The sequence below is a fragment of the Ochlerotatus camptorhynchus genome, unplaced genomic scaffold (assembly GCF_037179485.1).
Source record: "Ochlerotatus camptorhynchus isolate MF236.1 unplaced genomic scaffold, CSIRO-AGI_Acam_v1.1 ptg000063l, whole genome shotgun sequence".
Lineage (NCBI taxonomy): Eukaryota > Metazoa > Arthropoda > Insecta > Diptera > Culicidae > Ochlerotatus > Ochlerotatus camptorhynchus.
The window spans coordinates 321,220-332,724 of NW_027040553.1; the positions used below are offsets into that span (position 1 = coordinate 321,220).

The window sequence follows — 11,505 nt, forward strand, 5'->3', positions numbered from 1 at the left end:
TTCTCTAGAATATGCTTGGAATTCCCTTGAAATTCCGTTGGAATCATCCTCGGAATTACCATAAAATGACTGAGGAAAAGAACTTTGGATCTATTGTCAGAATTTTCATTGAATTCATTTCAGAATGCCCTTTTAATTTTACTCTTTCCCTTGGAATTTTGCTCACTTTGAATTTGCATGCAGTGAATCAACAAATTCCTTAGATTTCTCAATTAAAAATTAATTGCAATTCAAGTCCGAACTCTCCAGCAATTCTTTTCCGAGTTCATTTGAAGTTCTCCTGGAATTATTCTAAGATTTAATTGTAACCCTTCTTTTAGCATAAACCCGCCGTATTCCCAGAAAATTCCTGCTCCGGCTTCTATTTTTCGCTGAAACTGCTTGAAAACATCTTCAGAATTCTTCTTTGAATTTCCTTCGAGTTCTCTTCAGAATTCTTTAAGGAATTAACTTTAGAAATTCCTATGAAAAATGCAACTGTTCCCTAGTAGAGGTTCCCCCGGGGACATCCCGATGGTTTCGAGAACGGCCAATGTGGTAAATGATCCATTTAAAGTATATCGAAAGCCGATTGTTTTTGTGTAAAAATGCAATAGTCCCCTGCTTCAGGTTTCTCCGAGGGCATCCGGTGGTTCCGAGAGCGGCCAATGTGGTCCAATGATGGAAGCCTATTCACGAAAAACCATGAATAAAGAGCTGTCGCGCATATTTCTGTGTAAAAATGCAATTGTCCCCTACTAGAGGTTCCCCCGGGGACATCCCGGTGGTTCCGAGAGCTACCAACGTGGTCAATGATCCACTTCAAGTATATAGAAAGTCTGTTCATGAAAAACCATGAAGAAAGAGCTGCCGCATGGCTTGTTTTGGTGTACAGCTGCAATTGGCTTCTATTACAGGTTTCCTCCAGGAGCATCCCGGTGGTTCCGAGAGCGGTCAAAGTAGTCAATGATCCATTTGAAGTCTTTACAAAGCCTATTGATAAAAAAGCAGGAAAATGAGCTGTCGCATAGCATGTTTTGAGTGAATGAAAGATCTGACCACATTCGAAAATTCTCCATCAGAACCGATTCCAGGGAAATGGCCATATCTCGGTTGATTCTAGGCCGATTTTAGATCTTGGCTGTGGAAATGGTTCATCTTTCTGTGAATTTACCAAAACTATGGATCTCCAACCAGCAACATAAAAAACTTATCACACATTTAGCAAGTTTAGCCATACCCCCTGGAAACCTGGAATACCTCCGGTATCCGGTGACCATGGTTATTTTCGTGGCAACATCATAAAACTATGTAATATAGTTTTACAGTCGAATTCTTCTTCTTCTCCTTCTTCATATCAAAATGTCCTTGTCCGGTTTTCGATATTTTTTTTTAGAATAAGCTCATAAAAATTCAAACTTTTGGAATGTTTAAAATTTCGGAAATTTTTAAATTTTTATAAATCGTAATTTTTTAACTTTTTCTTAGTACGTGTTTTTAGGTAATTAATACTTAGAAACCAATGTTTGATACATTTTAAATCATTTTCTGTGAAAAAAAATACGCAAATACAAAGTAGGGTTAACTACCCCATTTCCGTCCTAGTAAGCACAACCCGCACTTAGTCTCTCTTAATCTAGCGCAGTTTAACACCAAATGGAATGTTATTATTACTGATGGCTTTCAAATTTATTTACCTTTCCGTACGTACCGTAAGATTTGATAAAGAGAAACCAATCGTTGAGATATTGTCAAAACTCTAACACTGCTTCTTGACGCCAAACTCGGCCTAACGCATTGAAACATCCTTGAAACGGCAATGAATTCACTTCGGCCTATCGGATGAAGATAAAACATGATTCGGTCGGAGCGCTTCTTCTGTTTTTGGGAATGATGGGTGCAAACCTTCATATCACGCGTTCTCATTGACTTCGTTCGGTAGCTTATTAACTAAAGTATCGTACCAAACGCATAATTGACTTGTTAACTCTGAAATCATGGATTTATTTGAAGTTTTCTGCTCGATAGGCCCAAAATATGCGATTAGGCTGAAATAGTTCTCTACCCTACTAACAATAAGTCAAAACAAACTGACCAAAACTTCTTGTCCTATGAATTTTGTCAGTCCTCAGAACTACCTTGAAAGCAGATTGCACTTGTTCTGATGTTTTTGAAGTTCCTTTGATTTTAACATCACAGAATTCAGAAGCTCTACCTTTGTCATATCGAGTTTTAGAACCAAACACTACATAGATCATCGTTCAAAGGAGGCACCGGCTTGTAGAAATATCGACTTACGGAGAGTACGATACATGGGAAAATTAAGGAACTCGAGTTATATAAAATATCGAATGATAGAATATCGAGTTGTGTAGAGTTGACTGTGCAATGAAATTACTTCCATAGAATTATCCATGCAAATCCATGCAATCCCTTTGAAGTCGACTTAGTGAGAGTTGACTGTATTGCAATTTTGCTAAGACCTTCAGAACCGCTCGATTGCTTTGTTTGAAACAATAAAGCAATAGACCAATTGATTTCGCCCAAAACAAAACCCAGGAGCGCTCTCGGTTTCGGGTTTTGTTTTGAAACGAATGACAGTCCTAATTCATAGTACAGCAGTATTAGAAGCATTAACGTGGAATTAGGTAAACAGAACCCGATTCCGTTCTTATCATTGGAGCTCTTTTTTTTTATTTGGCCGCCAGATTTCAATAATTGAAGTCCCGCCGTAATTGACGCGCACTGCTGCTCCTGCTGTTAACGACTTCTCCGTTCCCAATTCACAGTGCGGGACTAGAAAAACAGTGCATTCCTTTGTTGTTGAATCACTCCGCCGGTCGCGTCGCGTCGTTGTCACAAAATTTATTCTAATCTCAGTAAACGGATGATTCTTTGCTGGCCCCGGTTGTTGTTGTAGTTCTTCCAGTAGGCTACTCCCTAGCATCAGAGATAAAACCATAAGCTAGAGATTCCCGGAATAGGAGCCGCCCAAGACGTCGGAGACGGAGACGCCAAGCGAAGCAAGTAGGTATCGGGGTGGTTTTTTAATCTAAACAAAAATTACACAAACAGATAGTTTTTTTTTTTGTATAGTGAAGCACACGCAATGTTTACAGATCTATCGTGGCTTCGTCGTGTCCCACACCACTGAAAAAGCTGGAAACCTTTTCCAGGGCCATCTACGATGGAGGATGATGATTGTGTGGGACCGTGTTTGATGGGGAGTGTGGGGAGAAATGTCGAAGAAGACTGAAGGCGAAGAACTTCCGCCGCGATGCTCGTCCGACGTTCAATCAAATCCATTCACAACCGGGTCGAAATGTGTTGACTTCGGGAACCGTTGTTATCAACACAGCCATGCAGCGAACCGAAATGGGGAGGGAATTTGTTTTGATTAGGTCCAATTTACGCATCCGATTGCTGCGGCCGACGGGAGACGACGATCGATCAGTGAAATTTTGACTCATAAACCACATCCCGGGATTTCTTTCGGTTAGATTAGGCGACGACGTTTGCAAGCAGTAGGGAAAGGGTCACCACACAACACTTGTTCCGAGGGAAGAAGCAGCAGCAGCTGAAGACGACAAGAAGAGTACGTAGTAGCAGCAGCAGAACAGAAAACCGAGTTGGAAGATTAGTCTTAATTACCAGCATCAATACTGGTTTGGGTCGGTGCGCGCTGGGATGAGGAGGAAGAGGAGGAAGCCTCCAACAGGAATCTCGGTCCGATCGGGCCAAGAGCCTCCCAAGAATGGACCTCGCCTCGTCAGGAGAACTCGGACCGGACGACGGGCGGGTGGTGAAAGAGGAGGAGAAGGCGACTCAACATAAGAACGTGATGCGAAGGAGAGAGAACGGCAGCGAGCATAACTGGTTTGCTTGGATGAGTGTGTGTATGTGTATGTGTGTGTGGTAGTGGTAGAGGCTCACTGTGCAGTGTAAAGAGGGTAGATCAAGTATGCGCTGAGTGCGCGCACACCACAGAGAGAGCGAATGCGAGAACACGATAAGAAAGGACGAACGAGTGGGAAAAGGAACGAGAACCCACTATGCGATGTGTTATGTTGCTGCTTGTGTATGTCGTCGTCGTCGTCGCTTGACTAGAAGGGAAGGCTTACAGACAGCGCATGGACTCTGGCGGACTATGCGCCAGTTGATCGGAGGTGATAGAACTGAAAGTTAGTTGAGTTCAGCGCTTCACCGCGAGCGGAAGCAGCTACAGGCTTACAAGAACCAAGACCAGGACCCCAAACCTGAATGGAAGCATAAGAGCTACTGAAAGACTTTGGGAAATTGAGACTTTCAGGTCGGTTTCGGAAGATATGAGGATCGGCTGTATGAACAATAATTAACAAATCAGTGTATCGATAAGCAGGCACTTGTTGTGTGTTGTTACGCGATATACAGGAGACAATGAGGAAGATGTGTTGAGATAAGACCAGGAAGCCCGAGACGATCCTAGTGAACGCTGCCAGTGAAACGAAAATGGTTTCCAAGTGACAGGATTGGAACAGTGATCGAGTGCGAGTGCGATCGAGTTGTGTGAACCCCCCCCCACCCCGCACCAAACGGGAGAAGAATCTTCCTTGGCGAAAGCGGACCAAATTGTGTGGATTTAAGTTCAAGAACACTTTCAGTTTAAAAAAAAAATGATGTTGGAAAATATCGATTTCGATCTCTCCGAGTGTACAAGGTAAGCCAATCGAGAGGCAAAGGTGTTTTCCACCCGCGCGGCAACTAGATAATCCCTAATTGGAAACCGGCGATTGATTGGGAGGATTGGAATCGCGCGATAAGTCCTTTAATAAATTTATACAACTATTCCCCATTGCGGGAAATTCTCACCGAACGGGACTTGCGCCCTTCATCATCGTCAACGCTGCTGCTTATCGCAAACGAGTGAGGGAGAATGCGCTGCGGCAGCTGAAATTTGTACCCCAGCCCGGCTGCTTGCTCTGTTCGGCAGAAAAACTTCATTTGTGCAGTCATGAGAGAAGAAATAAACACTTCCTCCTTTGACTTTTCTTAAGGCCTTTATAGTAGGTCGACTTCGAACGACGCACCGCATGTTCGAGTACGAGTGTTGGTTCCCCCTCGTCGTTTCGGTCGAAGGCAGGAAGTTGATTAAAAATCACTCGAATTAGATTCGACTGGGGGACAGTGAACTTTCCTCCGTTGGATCTTTGGTCCGGAAAAACGCGACTTAAGTTGGGCTTAGGTAGTGCGGAGATGGTTCAGCGGGGTCGTATGTTTCATCCTGATGGGGTTTATCGGACATATAAAGTGAAACGGGACGCGAATTTGATGTGGAAAGTTGGTGAAATTTAGTCTGTTTTCGAGCTAGAAATCGTGATATGTGTGGTATTGTTATTCTCAATGTTTGAAAAATCATCGGATTTTTTTTTTGTCGAAACTCGAATGTCCGCTATACTCGGTATCGAGTTATAGAATCATAGTAAAAGTGAATTTCATGGCTACTGCGATAGTGATTTTCCATGGGATTCAACTCTACCTTAGTTACTCGATATTCTCTGTATCTCGATAATTTTCAAAGTCGGTTCAATTTTCCTAATGCGATGTGTTTTGATTCATTTCCGCGTGTATTTTGACCTCCATAAAAGTCGATTTAATATATTTTTACCCTATAATTTTAGATAAAGCCATAACAGCCATTATTCATTGTGATTCAAAATTTAACTTGACTGTGATCTAGTAAATGAATTTTAGGACCAAAATTTTGATTTTTTTAGTCATGAAATTTTAAAACTACCTTTACAAATTAACGAGTGATTAACATTAACACTAAATATTATTTCCAATTTCATAAGAAGTTCACGGGTGAAGTTTCAGAAATTGTGATTTTTTGTTCAGTATTCAGTATTCCTCCTCAAGTCGATCGTCCCTTGAATATGCTGGACAATATAACTCGATATTTCTATAACTCGATGGTTCTTCAATATCGAGTTGTAGAGAGTTCCTTAAAACAAACTCAATGTAAAAGATCAAAGCACATGGTATAGATTTTTAATGGGACAAATTCGCGTCATCTTGCATCTTAAGTACTACTTAGGAAGTGCGCAATGAATTCAACAGAGTCTCCTCGTTCATCTGTATCGGCTTCATCTGACATATAAAGTGAAACTGACAGCGATTTTGTTGTGGAAAACATGGTAATATTTCTCTTTTTCCAGTTTTATTTTTATTTTTGGAAATTTGATTAGGTAAAGTGTGCCAGTTATGGCACTAGTGCTCCAGTTTTTTAACCTAGTAATTAGCTCAAATTTGAAATAAATTTTATTTTAGTAGATGAATGGCAAAATCTATGTTCTAGCCTTGCATAGAATTAAATTTAGTGAAGAATGAATAACATTTGAAGATAAGGCAAATTAGGGAACCACTAGGGTCAAAAACTGGCACACCTATGCTAGTTGGAATTTAATTTCCTTTAGAAAAAAATGGCCTTTTATAATAAACTGGATATTGCGTGCCACAAATAAGGGGCTGTTCATAAACTACGTTGACAGTTTAAGGGCACGGGTTGGCGATTATCTACGGTTCATACTAATTTTAAAATTGCCCCTGTAAATATTGTACGTGTCCTCAATTTTCGCAATTCCATAAAATACTCATCACCTTCTACCTTAAGTACTACTTAGGTAAAGCGCAAACGATTCCCCACGGTCCCATCTTCCATCCTGATCACTTTCATCTAACATACAAAAAGCCATTCCGGCGAAACATCCCGAAGAGAAGGTGCTAATTGCCGCAATTATTCCCATACCTCCCCACCGCCATCAATTAGCGAGTGAAAAAAGAGCGGTTCTCCAAACCAAACCACACCAAACTCGCGCTCTTAGATCTCTATAATGACCCCAGCTCGGCGTGTGCGCCAAAAAATCACCTTCCGAAGGCCGCACTCGGCTAACTCTTTATACGCGAAAATCCAGAGGAAATAGACCAAAAACTTTAAATCCACTACCCATTCGTTCCCATTCGGCTATGTGCAATTTAAATTAGCGGAAAAGCGCGCTCGCTCGCGGTCATTTGGCTCGGCTTCGCCAATATTCTTTCCCGAAGCCGCGAAGCGGAGAGCGCAAAATTTCGCACACGAGTGTGCCAAACCATGAGTGGCGAAAAACTTCACTTTCATTCATGTGGGGAAGTGATTTCGCGGGGTTCCTCCGTCCGTCCGTCCGTCCATCCGTCTGGGTCTGGCGCTAGGTTTTTTTGCTGCTTTCTGGTTTGTTTACATTTGGCAGCCGGCCGGTCGGCCGGCCGGCTAACGGAGCATTTACGAGCTTTCTGTCCAATTTTGGCGGCGGCCCCCACGCACCTTTCGCTAATGAGAGTCTCGTCAGAGGACGGCGCGAGCGAGAAAAGTTGGGATAGGTAAGGGTTGCGATTTTGTCGTCATCATCGTCGTCGCGTGAAATTCGCGTGATTCGAGCTGTCATAATTTGGTGTCTCGGTTCAGTTCGGATCGGATCGATCGAAAACAGCTTGGTTTTCCCTCGTTTTCGTTCGATTTTCTACCCCGGGCAGGGGTTCTCCAGAGAGGTCTATTTTTAGTCCTCCTCTTCCTCCTCCTGTTCGTAGGAACGAAACATTCAATGCCCTCTTTGCGTTGTGCATTCACACGTTCATTGTTGTTGTTATTGTTGTTGTTCTTGTTGCATTGCGTAGCAAGCCATGAACTCTCGTGTAGTGCAGGCAGGCAGCGCCTACTAGAGAGACATCGACGAGACTTGCAAGAAAGAACCAGATGTGTGAGTGGATGGAGGGAAATGAAACTCTTCGCCGCCACCTCCTCCTCCTCGGCGCCCAGCGCCCCTGATAGCCTCCACAGAAGAAGGTCTCCCGTTCTGTGTATTTGCAGGAGATCCCTCCTGTTTCGTGTGCAAGTTCCCTTCGTCAGTCCGTCTGTCGTCTCTGTGTTCCTACGACGTTCATGCACGGGGAATATGTTTATGATGATAATTACGCTACACGCTCTGTTCCCATGAGGAGGACGACAAAAAGGGGGTCTCCTTTCGCATATGGATAGGGGTCCGCGCAAAAAATATGATAATAAGGCTACGCGCGACGAGACCTCTTTTCCGGTTATCCTTGATCGTCGCCGCGCCACGACGAAACTCGTTCGCCACCAATAATGGCGCTCGCTCGAACAGTATCTAATCTATTGCCCTTTCTTTCTCTCTTGCAGTCGCATTTCGACCACCTTCTCGCTGAACTCAGCCGGCAGGTCACCGGCTAGCCGCCTGATGGAACAGCGACAACGCAGCGCCCAGCGCCGTCTGCACATCGCACCGCTGCGCATAGAAAACAAGTACCTGGGATCGCCCGGCAAGGAGAACCTCCCGACCGAGGACGAACTCTCGTTCTACCATGGCAACAGTCCGCAGGCCAGCCCTCGGCCATGCAGTCCGTGCGATTGCCCCGAGGAGATGGGCGGCGAGCTGCTCCCCTCGGAGGTCACCCCCAACAAGCAGACCATCATCAACCCGGCCCTGCTGGGAGGAACGGGAAGCGCCAACCGGAAGAACCGAAGACCCCTGGAAGACTACGACCCCAACTCCATGGACTCCGGCTACGGAGCAAGCGTATCCAGCGAAGGCCACAAGAGTCAATCGCTGTTCCGCTTCATCCAACCGTCCGCCCCCCGCCAGACCGCCGTTTCGCCAGCTGCCTCGTCGATGCGGATCTTCCACAGCCTGTCCTCGGGCTCGATGGAATCCATGGACGACATCGACATGGACCTGTTCGAGATGGAAACCCTGGACGACGACACCCAGCTGCCCAGTAATCTGAACTCGCTGATATGCGGTGACATCAAAGCTACCAAGACCACTCCGGAGAACAAACGGCCCTTCTTCCGGCGCTGTCTAAGTCTCTCGGAAAACCCGGTGACACGCCGAGCCAAGTCCAACCTCATCTTCAGTTCACCCGTCGCTAGCAGCTGTCAGTCACCTGCCAAAACTCCGGAACGCCTACAGGTCGTCACCCCGGACAAAGAGAACCTTTGTATAACATCGTTCTCCTCCCGACCCGATGCGACCCGCTGCTTCAAGCGCCCGGAACCCCCGGGAATCAGCCCGATTCAGAGCAAACGGCACAAAATCGAAGTCCTCACTCCGGTCAGCTCGTTACGGACCGTAGAACCTTCCTCCCTGGACAGCCCCTCCTCTCTAACCGTACCAACAGTGAAACGACCCATTCTCCAGAAGTCCATCTCCATGAACGATGCCCACATCATGAGCGCCCTCTCGAGGTCCTCCACGGAGCCGGACCTCATTGGAGACTTCAGCAAATCGTACGTCCTGCCGCTGACCGATGGTCGGCATCGGGACCTGAAATCCATCACTCCAAACATCATGGCCGAAATGCTACGGGGCACCTACGACCATCAGATCGCTTCGTTCAAAATCATCGACTGCCGGTATCCGTACGAGTTCGAAGGTGGCCACATCCGCGGTGCCAAGAACCTCTACACCCAGGAGCAGATCCTGGAAGAACTGATCAACAGCAAGACTGAATCCCCCAAAGTGGACTTCAATGGACCCAAGCGCAGCGTGATCGTGTTCCACTGCGAATTCTCCTCCGAGCGGGGACCCAAGCTGTAAGTGTTGAAACATTTCACCCTTAAACAATTTCACCGTGACTCACCCGACTCTTCTCTCTTTCTTCCAGATCCCGCTTCCTGCGCAATCACGACCGTATCCTCAACTCGGACAGCTACCCGGCGCTACACTATCCGGAGATCTACCTGCTGCACGGTGGCTACAAGGACTTTTTCGCCCTGCATCCGGACCTGTGCGATCCGATTGCGTACCGGCAGATGCTGGATCCGAAATATAGCGACGCCTATCGCCACTTCCGGGCCAAGAGCCGCAGTTGGAACGGTGGCGATGTGGTCAAGGGTTCGGCCGTGGCCGGTCCCGGACCAAGTTCCGGTTCCGGAACGGGTAGTGCCGGTTGTGGCGGAACACGACTTGTCAAGTCCCGCTCGAGGTTAGTACTGTGAGAGAAGACTGAATCCCAGCCACACCCCAAACCCCCCACCCCCTCGTTTGTTCAATGGGAAGAACAAGAAGTTGACGTTTTTGCTGTTTTTTTTTTATTTTTTAACGTATTTTATATTTTATTGCACAAAAAGACTCTCGAAAGAAGAGGTTAGGACTTGTCCGTTTCGTTTTCAGTACTTTTCAGTTTCTTTTGTATGGAGTTTTTAGTTTCGTTTTCAACTTCTTTTCGGCAATACACACGGACGTAGCAGTAGTAATGAGACGTAAATTTCCGGCGGACAAAATTTAGTGAAAAGTTGATTTTTCCCCTCACTTTTTTACGTGTTCAATAGTTTACGCAGGTTTCTTTTTTGTTTGTTATCCACATATTTTATCTGTGATTTAGCTTCTTTTTTTTTTCTTTGGTTCGAGATTTTACGATACTTTTTATTTTATAACGAGTCAAACGAATGGCAGAGAGCGAGAGAGTGAGACGGGGCCATACACTGATAGAAACGCAAACTTTGGAAAACCGAAGGGGGAGAAACGGCTACTAGGCCAAATTAGTCAACAATTATACAAAATTTAAAACAAAACAAGCAAAATTTGACTTAAAGGAGAAGTCACGACGAAGGCTCTTCCTTGTAAAACAAAAACAAATAATTTAGACTCGAACACGGTCAATTGTAGAAAAAAATTTAAAATATAAACTATCACAAAATATTTCGAAAAACAAAACCCCGTTGATCAAACTCATTTTTGACATACGAGAGAGAGAGAAAGTGTACATTTGAATAGAAAAAAATATCGAGTATCAAGACAACGCAAGCCCAATGAACTATCGAATATACCCTCTAGGACTTTATCCACATTATATTATTTTCCACACAGTTTTTCGTTCGTTCAAAAATTCTATCGACTTTTAACCTAAGGTGAAAAAGGTGCAAATTAAACCTAGGTTATGTGGGGTTTCCTACACTAATCATATCGTGTGTTCGTGTGCAAGTGCGTGTGTGTGTGTGTGTGTTACGAAACACGACCGAAGCCTACTTTGACGCGCGGCGCGATCAAATTTCACTCACACTCAAATTCGAAACGGTACGTTTTCTTTGCAAAAGACACTCAACCGCGGAAGATTCGTTTTGTCCAAGACAAATTCAACTCAGTTTTTTTTTCTGCGCAGTGTTGACAGGTCAAAGTAGGCTAAATTTTGTTTCGCGTGTTGCATTTCCTTCAAACTCTATATATTCCGTGTGACTTGAGAGAAATCGATCGTTTCGTGCAGTTTGTTTTAGAACTACCACCAGAGAAAAAAAAATAATAATTCAAATTGATAAAAATAAAAATAAAAAAAAAGCCGATACAATTTTCTGACTGAATTTTAAATACAAATGTAAAAAGCATCATAGATTAATATATATTTAAACGAGGAAAAGATTGTGTTAAAAATGTCATTTTATTCTTTTTTAAATTAGAAACAACAAAAATAAGTGCAAAAATAGCTTGATACCCTTATTAGTTT

The 11,505-nt window shown here is 44.3% G+C and overlaps 1 protein-coding gene across 1 annotated transcript; it reads left to right on the forward strand.

The window, feature by feature from the left end:
- The first annotated feature begins 4,129 nt into the window (after window positions 1–4,129).
- Window positions 4,130–10,641, forward strand: LOC135696931 (M-phase inducer phosphatase-like). The gene is made up of 3 exons (XM_065216474.1): window positions 4,130–4,675; window positions 8,186–9,598; window positions 9,670–10,641. The coding sequence occupies exons 1-3, from the start codon at window positions 4,632–4,634 to the stop codon at window positions 10,001–10,003; spliced, it is 1,791 nt and encodes a 596-aa protein (XP_065072546.1). The 5' UTR covers window positions 4,130–4,631; the 3' UTR covers window positions 10,004–10,641.
- The last annotated feature ends 864 nt before the right edge of the window (window positions 10,642–11,505 follow it).

What these genes read in the sequence shown, in the direction of transcription:
- LOC135696931 (XM_065216474.1), top strand. Translation starts at nt 4,632, where the DNA reads ATGATGTTGGAAAATATCGATTTCGATCTCTCCGAGTGTACAAG. An exon ending in GATCTCTCCGAGTGTACAAG is followed by an intron (nt 4,676 to 8,185) that starts GTAAGCCAATCG and finishes TCTCTCTTGCAG; the next exon opens with TCGCATTTCGACCACCTTCT. An exon ending in TCCGAGCGGGGACCCAAGCT is followed by an intron (nt 9,599 to 9,669) that starts GTAAGTGTTGAA and finishes TCTTTCTTCCAG; the next exon opens with ATCCCGCTTCCTGCGCAATC.